This window comes from Thunnus thynnus, chromosome 21, assembly GCF_963924715.1.
Source record: "Thunnus thynnus chromosome 21, fThuThy2.1, whole genome shotgun sequence".
NCBI lineage: Eukaryota > Metazoa > Chordata > Actinopteri > Scombriformes > Scombridae > Thunnus > Thunnus thynnus.
In genome coordinates this window covers 21,239,037-21,251,076 of record NC_089537.1, presented here as the reverse complement: position 1 = coordinate 21,251,076, position 12,040 = coordinate 21,239,037, and the positions used below count along the sequence as shown (strand labels likewise).

Sequence of the window (12,040 nt, the reverse complement as noted above, 5' to 3'; positions counted from 1 at the left end):
GTTGGACTAACACTGAAGCAAATCCAGAGTAAATAAAGTCTGCCTTTCTCTGTATCTGTAAAACATGGTGGGAAGTGTGCGGTTAAGGCTAACCCAAACTCATTTAGACCATAAGAAAAACAACAGAAGATCCCTGCCACATCAGACCACCACTCCAAACAAATTCAACTGACAAACTGACGCTGATAATTGTTAAGAAAATTGGATGCCAAATATTTTAACTTTCAAGGTCTGACATTATGACCCATAATTTGGAAAATTGCTCAACTTGGTGCAACAATTAGTCTCCTCCTTCTACAACCAGGTTAGAAAGGTCACAGGACAAAAAAGCCATGTCTGTCTCAAGCCATTACACCACTAAATATACAAATATTTGACCTCTGAACTGTCTCTGCTTGGCTATGAGTTTGGTTCTGTTAAGAGTTTGATAATATTTTAAAATAATAGGATGTCTGACCTCTAATTAAGACATATTAAGATCATCAGTGATATTACAGGTTATATGGAAAGATATTTCTGAGACAGTTGAAAGGCCTGACACAGACAAGCTTCTGTACTTACACTCCAGGCACAGCTGAACTTTTCATGCACAGCAGGGAGGAATATGAGATCAGTCAAGTCTGGGTGAATTAACAACGGAATTAACTTGATTACATTTTTCCAATTATGAGTAAATCCCGTTACAGATCAATCATGGGAGAGGAGAACGGCTTAAAGAAAAGTTTCCTTAAATTTTAATTTAAATTTTTTTAATTTAAAAATCCGTTTAATCAAGTCTAATGAAAATGAAAATGAACAGTGTTTCTTTTTGTCTTCAACTTCTCTTCCCTTACTTTGCCTCAAAGTCCTGAATTGTCACTTGCCATCAAATGTTCCCCTCATTCGTCTCCTCTCCTCCTTCCCGCCGCCAGTGTGTCATATTTCCAAGACAGGAACAGCACAATTAGTTGTGGGTCAAAGGTTGACCCCGGAAATTAGAAATTAGTCAAAGAAATTTGGCAGAAGTTGGGACTGAAGTCTTAAGATTTAAGGACATGAGTCAGACAGTTTGGCATTCGTACAGTTTTCACTGTCTGAAAGGATGACGCTGTTAGAGGACTGACGGAAGCAGCTAAGCTTGCTCTTGTGCTGGGATTTATACTGTGCTTTATCACTTATTATTCATTTCACAAGTTGATTATTATTATTACTGTTAGTCCCTGGGTGCAGGAATGTATGACATTCGTTTATTGCAGTCTGCACTCTCTCTTACCTTGAAAGATATTTATAATAAAATGGATTCTCCTGGGAATGATTGCAGGAAACGAATCACATTCATGTATTTGTATTGATAACATCAACTGGAAATAGTCAAATATATTATAACATTTCAATCCACTGGATATTTGACCAAATAAACAGGGTAATAGTGATAATCATTATGAGAATACCAATGACAAAAGGTATTTTCTCTTAAAATAGAAATACTGAAATACTGATTTTCTGGTTGCCAACATACAGAATAATGTCACTCTGATTGAAGTTAGGTTACATTGCAAGTAGATAGGTGAAGAAATAAGATTCAGATTGAGTTCTGTAGGAATGGGAAAATAACTGAACTGAGTGTCAGGAATCCATTTGGAGATGACCAGAATGTCCAGTGGTGCAGTGGTGGGAATTACCCTTGGAGCGCTGAGTCTCGGGTATTATACAGTATGTGTTTCTGGGTCTGTGCAGCTCAGCGCTGCTCTGATGGAGCGTGGCTTCTATCGGACACTCACCCAGGACTGGTCGAAGCTGTAGGTGTGCCGATGGTCCTCGATGTCCTCCTCCTGCTTGGCCTGCTGGAACTCATGCCTCAGCCTCTGTATCCGGTCGTGGTTACTGGGAGCCATCTGACTGCTGGGAGAGAGAGAGAGAAAGAGAAACAAGCTGTTTTAAATGCAGATACTGTAGGTGGTAATTTGAAGGTCATTTTTCAGTATCGCCCCTCACTCAAAAACACCTGGTACATTACTCTAGCTAGCATCTTGTTACAGATGCTTTTTCATATTTGAATCATTCACTTGACCACCCAAACACCCCTCTAAATTGTGTTGAGGATCCCTTGATCTGACAGTCATGATTCCCTTTCGCATACCTAACTGACATCCCTTTATGCTTTTTCTTCCCACCCTCCTTTCTTCCGGCCGTTGCTCCTGAACATCCCTATAACTGAAAGTGTCCCTCGTGCACCATTGTGCGTGATGCATGTCCCTTTTAGACTGCAGGAGAATGTTGGCCTTTTATGGTACGCAGTCATTAAACACTGTGGAAAACCCTCATTTACATCCCCTTCATTAAAGGGCTTTGAGGGGCCTGTCAATAGGAATCAATAGCCTTCCCTCAGCTTAATCAGGCTCTTCTTTTATCACCAGCTACAGAGGCAGCACATGACAAAACGCATAATTATGATGAGACAACTGGCTTGATAATAGGCCTGCATTTATGCATACCGCAGGGATGAAAGTGACCAAAGGTTAAGAATTTGTGCTGGGAGGGGATGGGAGCTTGGGGATGTAGGGAGTGGGATGGATAGGGTGAGGGAAGGAAAAGGAGATAAAGGTAGAAGGGGTGTTCTGAGAGAAAAAGGGAAAGGCTAATCAAGAGCATGTGAGAGAAAAGAAAGAAACAATGTCAGCCAGGACGAAGGAACTGAAAAACACCAGTGAGACATAGAGCACAGAAGTGCAGGAGCATGAAACAAGGAGCAAGGGGAGAAAAAGCCAAAAACATTTTCAAAATGGACACTTGACACGAGGACCTGTCACCCTGTCATTGTTTGTGTCCTCCTGAGTAGCACTTACAGGTGGCACGACAGTGGTGGAAGTGATTGCTTATTTGGGCCCAGAGGATTCTGGGTGCAATTATGGTGATAATTGCAGATTAGAATGAGCACATCCTTCTGATGATAATGGGCACTAGGACATGCTGCCAATCAAGCTTCATTAAAAGCACAATAAATAGCAGCTCATAAAGGATGCACGGATCCCGGTGCATGCCCCTGAGTCGCACTTGGCGAGACACGGTTGTCGTGTTCTTCGTACTGCCTGATCAAAATCAATTGTATTAGTTATACTCCATTTGATTCCTATAGCTTTATGTGGACAGGAGTGCAGGGAGCGTACATTAGGCCTTTTATGTGGATGTGGCCAATTAAGTGGCTCACTGGAGTGTGAGATGGCTTATGGTTTTAGGTTCTGGGGTGATGATGAAGTCTCTCTATTACTGTTCATTACCAAATAAATGTTTCCTTTATTTAATGTTTCCCTTTTTGCATGAGGTTGCTTGAATAGCATATGAGATGTTAAAGAAATTGAATTACCTAATTGTAGTCATTAAACAACAAAGCTACACTGACTAAATGTCTTTGACTTTGTTTTGAGTGAAACTGACAACACTTAAAGGCTCATAAAAAAGGTATTCTCTTAAATTTCATATCTTTTATCATACAATGAGTTTTTATCGCTTTTAACGGCCTAAGTAGCATGCAACAGTTATATGTAAGACTTACGAGTTCCAGAAAGAGTATTTCTGTCTGAATACCAATGCAACATGTTCCATATGCACACTGAGTCCATCTGTTGAGTTTCATCTGTTGCAAAATACACCACTACACCCACAGGTTTCCAGGTTTCCCCAAAGATATGTTGTGTGAAAGTGTGTGTGCCTTGGCTTCATTGTACATACACACACACACACACAGTATGCTATTGTGAGTAAAAAATAAAACATCTGCAATTCTGAATTAATTTTCCTCATACCTCCCAAATATATTCGAGCTAAAACGTGCATTGAAAAACAGTACATGCCATCATCCCCACCAGTCGAGAGAGACGTATGACAAGACTGTAATAGGTGGAAAAAGAAGAAAAGATAGATCTTGAAAGTCCAATGCGTTCAATTAGCTTAATCCCTCAGGCTGGTCAAAGAGAAGACCGGGCCGACTCAAAACAAACAGCCTCATAAATTTTTCTCTGTGACCCTCCAGGGAGGGTCAGTGCTAGCATCAGCATCTCAAACATGCACCACTGGGGCCAGAGGAACCAAGGGAGTAGTGGGAACCAGCTGGGGACCCAGAAAAAGGGCCACAACCCAGGCTATAAACAAGACTACTTGAGTCCATATACACTCACTACACAATAAGACCTATTGCCCTTCTCTCACCCACTCTCTCATCAATCTAAGAAAAAGGAGTGGTTGTATATTACCCAAGATCTGCTTCAGAGTGTGGTGAATGAGGTGGTGGGGAGTGGAATGAGAGAAGATCAACGGAGACAAGATCTCCAGCAAATTAAAAACTAGCAGCATGGCACTTCAATATATTTTTCAAGGCGCTACAAATGGAAATTGCATCGAGAAGGGGCAGGGAGTGGGGGTGGGATTTAACGAGGGGTGAATTTGTCATGGCAGTTCAAAGGAGGCCTGTGCAGTATCTAGATTATCTGCAGGGGCTTCTCCTCTTGGTCCTCCACCCACCATGGGGGTACCAAGTTGATGGGATTCTTAGAAAGCGCTCTATGGAATTCTCCAAGTGTAAATATATTCATATGCTTGGAAAAAAGAACTAGAAAGTGAAGCATTTGGGATGAGCAGGAATTAAACATACGGCATCAGAGGCTGCCTACTTTCTGCAGCCGACAGCAGGCCTGTCTTTGTAAATAAAGAAGATAGATTTAGCTGCCTTCTCTGAGAGCTCCCCAATGTTTGGGCACCTCGATGCGTAATTAGTCAGCATGATCGTGGCTGATGCATCAGGTGTCACTGCTTATAAATTCCCCTCTGAATACATCAATGTCAGTAATGGGCCAGAAGAACAAGAGCTGTGAGGAAAGATTGGGAGGGAAACTGGTAGCAATTTACGTCAGCAGACTACCTCATCAATTAGTATGAATGTGTCACCCTGGCCAGCAATAGATGGGTATGAGAGAATATGAATGAGCACTGCTCATCAGTTTGCTATAAGCCATGTGTTTGTGCATAAAGGAAAAAGGTCACAGGTTGTGTAAGTGTACTCATGGGTACATGCAGGCAGGCTGTCTGCATCATGATCATATGAGCTTACAGGGCTTAGCCACAAGGTTGTTTTTTTCCAAAAGTTCTCTTTTTAAAATCTGAGTCAATGGGAAATTGGATACCGCTTGTAAAGTAATTAAAAAACAAAAGGGAGATAAAGTATTCATATACCACAGCATTTTCACAGCCAGCATCTTCATTTTGTCTTGTATAATGAGATTTCTAAAAAATCATCGGTGTGTTCCCAGCCTGAAATATCAGCACTTGGCCTCTCAGGGTGGCCGTGTCGCTCCCCAACACACGCAAACACACCCGAATGACACAGATTGCAACACACAGAAGTGGAAATAGACACAAAGACAGCGAAACACACTGTCTGTCTCTCCCGTTCCCTGTCTAGCTTCTCTTCACTTTGCAGACACTTGTATTTATAGCTTGGATGAAAGCTTACTCTCAAGGCTTATGGAGAAAGGTGAACCTGTGAATTCACAGGCAAGCAGAGTCAGGCCAAACAGCAAGGATCCATACCCATCTCATCAACAGACCCTCTAGTCATCTCCTCCTTCTGATGCTGCTTCATTTCTTTCACTCTGTAATACATGGCATTATGAAAACTATTTAAATTAGGAAAATGCCATGGAGGACCAAAAAAGCTAAGCCCCAAGCTTATAAGACTGGTGATGAATGCAGCTCTGCAAGCAAATAATGCTATTTGGTTTTCTATATACCTTACAATATCACAACTGCAAGAGCACATCTGCTAGTGCAACATGAAGAACATGCTCCTAACATGAACAAAGAAGAGGAGAAGGACAAGTGCTGTGCATGTGTCAATATGTTTGCATATGTGTGACCCCCATTCCACCTGTGTTTTTTAACCTGACCTGTTGACAGGGGTCATGAGCCCTTTAAAACTGCAGTTGGGGATATGTGGACGCCTGTCTGTGTAATAGTCATCCTTTGATCCAGGAGGATTTGGCAGATGTCTCACACACCACAAGGCTTAGGCCGAGGATGCAAACTATGCCACAGTCCCCCTATTTGCTTCTGTTAGTGGATCAAAGCCTTGCTGAGTCTCAGCATGTCCTATAACCGCTGCCATTGGCCAATAAAGGAGTAATCCAATCACCAAGAGTGTAACATGGGTCATGTGAGCATGCAAAAGGTCGGGGGTCAGTCCCAGCCAATCAGAATGAGAGCAAAAGAGTATTATAATCCCAAAGATAAAATTTCAAGGGATGAAGTTTGACAGGAGCTCTGAGAGTTATCACAGACTTGTTCATTCCCAACTAAAGGCAAAAAAGCTGAACTGCTGGGGCTTCGATGTGACTTTAAAATCAGACGGTCTGTTATTACTTATCTGATCGGTGTTGATTGAAATTCTATCAGATTATCTGGTTTCGTGCTCTGGCCTCAGTATCTCCATGCAGCAGATGATGGGGCAGGCTTCTTAAGTTTGGGCCCTTCGGCAATCTTGCATCAAGTCAAAGGCTTAGCTCATCTTTATTCCATTGCCCTGTGGACTTTCATTTATTTCAAAGACAGAAAGATGAGGCTTTTTGGGGAGATGGACAGCCTTTGGGACCTACCGCGATGATAGAAGCAGATTAGATCTGCATTACCGCTGGTCATTTTTGAAGGGGAGAGGGACAAAGATAAAACATTTTTTTAGTCTTCAGAGGAAATCAGCATATATCGGCCAATCTTCCATGATTTTGCAGCAATCAAAAGGAAGCATTTGAAGCATATAGCCCTCTTCCAGTATTTCTATCCCTCTCCACTTTACTCTCTTTTCCATCTTCTTAAAAATATCTTCCTATTTTTTTTCCTCTCTTCATTTCTGTCTTTTTTTCCTCCCATATGTTTCATCTCTGAATGCCTCAATCCTCCTCTGTGGTTACAGGGATAGGTCATGAATTCCCTTCTGTCCCCCTCATCCTCTCCCACTAGCCTGGTAAGTGACAGCTGCAGGCTGGACAAAGGCCTGATAATACCCTGGATTTGTCAGGCTCTGACTTCACCCATGTCCTCCTGTGACTGATGCACCGACAGTGGCGCCTTGCCAGCTAAAAAACCCACTTCTAAATGGGGGCTGTTGCTGTTGTTGAGCTGTGTGTGAACGTATGTGTGCATGTGTATCCATGGTTTCTTTCAAACTCCAAAGCAGCCCATATGGGGTCCTTGGGGTGTCTAAGAGGCCATCATCTGGGATGCCTGCCGAGGCCATGGTGGTGGCGTGACTGGGGAGCGTGGAGCTCTGATTAGCAAGGGAAAGAAGCAACACCTGTGGAGCTGCTCCCTCCAAGAGGCTGTCCAGCATGGCTGGCCCCTGGTGTACCGTTCATCTCTCGCTTTCCTAGTGTGAGAAATGAAGAAACAGCTCTGCCCTGAAGGGAGCCACAGAAGGCCCTCAACTAGGAAAACACAGCTCACAGGAAATGAAGAAAAGAAGCACTTCTTCAGCTATCTTTTTGTCCCCATAGAGACATATACCCTTTCGTATTTCAAAGTCCCTGTTTGCACCAGCACACATAAAGCCTGCTATCCCCTCTACCCCTTCTATCCTCTGAAGTTCACCCCGATGTGCTTTATTACCCCAAGGACACATGCTACAAATAGTCTTCCCCAAAAGTCATTACATTTGAAATATTTCTTTCTCTCCTCTTTCTTTCTTCTGTTTGAGGGATTGCCAAAATACAGGTGCATGTGAGGAATCATCTTGCAGCTGTCTACATTTGAGAGAAACACTGTTAATGCCTTCTATCCTGCCGTTTCACAAGTTTTACGGCTTCGGTTCCAAAGAGAATGCACTGGAACTGATCAAAGGCACTTTTGTTTTTGTGTGTTGTACCGTGTGGATGTATTACTCGTGTTTAGAAGGAAACAGGTGTGACCTTTTCTACAAAAGTGGAACCGAAAGTGCTTTTGGTTGTTTAAAAACTTCTAATATATGGTCTGTGGCTTAAATGCTACAAGAAAAAGAGGCTAAGTTGGGACTTTACGGGCCAGAGAAATGGCTCGAGGCAATGTTGTGGCAGAGCCAGCTGGATGGCTGTAACATAAAAGTAAAAAAATAAATAAATAAAAAGATGGTTGCTCAAGTGTAGTCTTGAAATATATCAATTATTCAACTGAGGTGGATGGCAGCTGCTCTAACTCGGAGTGAAAGACAGACAGGAGGACAGTCAGGAGGTCGTGGTGGCTGTCCATTTGAAGTAAATGCAGCTTAAGGGGGTCGAGTTCAAAAAGTTTTTGTTTTCACTAGAAAAAAAAAGTGGTTTGGTGCCATGTTTCTGTGTCTGTTCTCCTTAATTTAAGTGGAAAAACAAGTACCCATATATCATGGTATAATGTATAACAAAGTGAACTATTCATGGAGAGGCTCATTCACTGCTATGACTAAACTTACATTCTAACATATATTCTAAGAAGATCCATTTACAAGATTCATTTAGCTAATTCTCATGAGTTACGCCAAATCCAATCCAGTAACCCAATTTAAATCCAACAGCAGCTACCATTTCTCTGGATGCCTTTTCTGTCCTCATACACTAAGTTAAAAAAAGAATCAAACATGCAAAGGAGGAAAAGACAACATTGACATAGCATGTTCCACTGTATGCACGTGACTAAAATTTTAAATGAATGATAGACTCTTTGATAAGTTTCTTCGCCTCAATTGCTGGCAACTTTTCTATAAGTTGTTCTCTGGGAAGAAGGGAATAAGGGGGCTTCTGACTGACAGCTGCTTCCGCTATGAAGAAAGAGATGATCTTTGAAGTTAAGGCCCGTAATCCAAATCCATTGATTCAAAGGCACTTGCTCACTCTGAGAGAGAGAGAGAGAGAGAGACTTGGAGTATGGCTAGGACTGCATAATTTATTCACACAGACACAAACACACTCACACATGCATGCGTCCACATCAGGGTAAGTTCAGAGCAGTGCCCCTTCGTAATGAGACAAAGCTGCACTGCATGCTAATGATTAAAGCTAATCACGTGCCCAAAATTTGCAAGCACACACAAAATGAATTTGCTGGATCATGCCCCAGAACACTAATACAGGAAATCTTTTAATTTTCAAAGAAGCATATAAATAGTATGAAAACACATTTGCAACAGCCAAAGTCTCTTTCCAGGGTGAATACAACTTTGAATTTCTTACATATGTGTGGTGTTAAGGCTGTTTATGTTGCACAGAGGCATCTGATGAGTCAACATCCCTCTTCAGGGTAAGGAGAGTGAAGTGTCAGTCTTAAATAAGGTGTGAAGGCCATAGGCTAAAGTATCCATCTAAACAGGTTAGCTCAGCTTTTATGAGCCTATCAGGCTTTTTATGAGATATCAGCTAGCTTGACACTAAGAGGCCAGAAGAGAAGTGAGATGGGGGGATACTATATGACTTTGGCTTCCAATTATGTACCCTGACACCGAAAAATTTGGTCTAAGTATAGATTGGCGCCATGAAATATGAAATTCGTGGCTGTTTTGCATTGGGTGACCTCGAATAAATGCCCAGTGAGGCTGGTGTGCTGCAGCTACGAGTCACCTTTGCAGGTTTCTCTGTTGAGGACCACTCCAAAACCCAGAGAGGCCTGGAGAATTTGGCAGAAGCACCAGCTAGACAACTGTCAGCACTTAGACAAGAAGGAGCCGAGTGGATCTTGAGACGAGTTTGTCCAGCCAAGTGTGGATACCTCAAGTGCTTTGCATAAAATAGATGCCATGTCTGAAGTTAAACAACCCGCTAAATGAAAGTGTAGTAAAAAAACTGCCAAACTTAGGAATTTAATAAGTTTTGGAACTATAGAAAAGAGACAGAGGGGAGCTGCTTGTCCTCCATGTTTCTATGTCTTGGTGTTCTGCCACAGCCATAGTCCCACAGACACAGTCTGACAAACATCTCCAACCTGCCTGGCCAGGTCCAACTGAGCTCATCACACAGCTGTGTGACCCAGCAACCCCCTGCCAAACCCCTCCTTCCCACTTGACTTACTTTTCAACTTTGCATTCTGAAACTGTCTCATCCTTCAGCTGCTCTCATGTGCTGGAATGCCCACAGGCAGCTTATTAGAGGGACACACATTTTTTTCAAGCACAGTATAGCACAGCCCAAGCACAGTAGCAGGAAAAAAAAAAAAACAGATGGGAGGGAAGAAATTCAAAAACAAGGTCTTGGGGTGAGCCTGTTCTAAAAAGCCAGAGAATGGGATGGAATATTATTCACATGAAAAAGGCATAGGTGGTGATGTCAGCTACTAGAAAATCTCATCAAGTTGGTCATTCATGAAATCACTTGAAATCAAATTTTAAGTGGTGGTAAATTGCTCTTCCTCCACTAGCTCATAGTTTAAAAGTAAAGCAGATTGTGCTTTTGAGGTTGTGGCTGATAAACTTTGGAACTCTTCTCCTTTTGGACTTAAGATCTGTGAACACCTTTAAAAAGCAGCTCAAGACTCATTTGTTTCTATTTTCTATTTATTTCTGATTTTATTGTGTTTTATGTCTATATGTAGGTTTATGCTTTATTTCCTCTGTGAAGCACTTTGTGACATCTCTGCTCCTGAAAGGTGCTATATAAATAAAGTTACTTACGTACTCATGTCTGGGACAATGACTGAATGTACTTTATATACTGTATACACACACACACACACACACACACACACACACACACACACACACACACATATATATATATATATATATGATTATGCTTTACTGATGACTTTTGATAGGATACCATAGTTTTTTGCATTTTTCCTACCTGCAGGCAAAACATCAGTGGATGCTGATTTTGAAATGGTATGAAATTTCCTTGCAGAGACTTGAAACTGAAGAGAAATCATTAAGGGTTTTATTAGAAAATACTTAAAGGGCAGCATTCTTGGATGTCTTGGCTTCTCACCACACAACTTGAACATATGGTATTCACCCCAAGACCTTTGAAAACAATCCCCATTTACAACTGCATTACCATGCAATGTGTACTCTATCGTTTGATAAAAATAAAATATATAATATTATATATCATTAATACATAATATATAATATTATGTTTACTAAACAGTACTACATACTGTCAGTTCACCATATAGACTGTGTAAATTAATTTTCATCCTTCATTTATTCTGAGATAACTGAAAACCAATGGTTGCCTGCAGGGCAGGAGAATACACATAAGAAAATGTCCTATACAGATTAAAATACTGGTGTGGTCCTTTAATGCAAATATATGCAAATGTATCAGCATGTGAATGAGCAGATGAATCCATTCCAGATGCAGATATTCACATGCAACTGCCCCTGTCTAACTCGTTTGCTATTCCAGCACGTTGCCAGAGTGACACATACTCACTGGCTACCTATAATGAAAGGCTAATATTAGATTTCAAATGGGCCTAAGGAGCAGTGGTGCATTGGCCATATATTACATATGTATTCAGAAATGTACCAGCTGACATCTGGAGCATCATTTTCAGTGAGATTCTGGTCACAGGAACACCTGTTTTTTTTGTAATCCCCTTTAGCTGCTAACAAGCCAAGCAGATATCCTGTCTTTTATTAGGGCACTGAGGTCCCTCAGGTTCATGCTGGAAGGCCTACACCTGTAAAGTATCTCATTTACTCCAGCACAACATCACACTGTGCTGAATGCAGACAATCGCTCCCTTTCCAAATGTCAGAGCCTGACGCTCAGCGGGCAAGCCACGAGCCAACGGTAAATAATTCACGCCAGCGCTCCGTAGCCCTCCTCGCCATCCCATACACAAGCAGCCCGCAAGTCTCCTCTCCTTCGACCCCCCGCACCACCACTACTTCCTCTATACATAATTAAAGAGAGAGGCACAGTGGGATGCCCGTCAGTCAGAGCTGGGCTACAGCCAGGGCCACTTTAAACAATAACAATATTGATAGTGGGTGTAATAAAGCAGAATTAAAAAGATGGATTCCAATGATTTTTTTTGCTCCCGGCGCAGCTGGTCCTGGCTTTAAGTGGTGAGA

General features: G+C 41.9%; 1 protein-coding gene across 7 annotated transcripts in view; it reads right to left on the bottom strand.

Moving 5' to 3' along the window:
* Positions 1–12,040, bottom strand: part of LOC137173071 (partitioning defective 3 homolog) — a 355,263-nt gene that overhangs the window by 14,398 nt on the left and 328,825 nt on the right. For 6 of the 7 annotated variants that reach the window (XM_067577768.1, XM_067577762.1, XM_067577764.1 and 3 more), the window contains one exon: positions 1,761–1,881. In XM_067577768.1, the coding sequence (XP_067433869.1) occupies positions 1,761–1,881 (121 nt within the window). The remainder of the gene's footprint in view (positions 1–1,760; positions 1,882–12,040) is intronic. The other variant, XM_067577765.1, reaches the window with a different exon arrangement.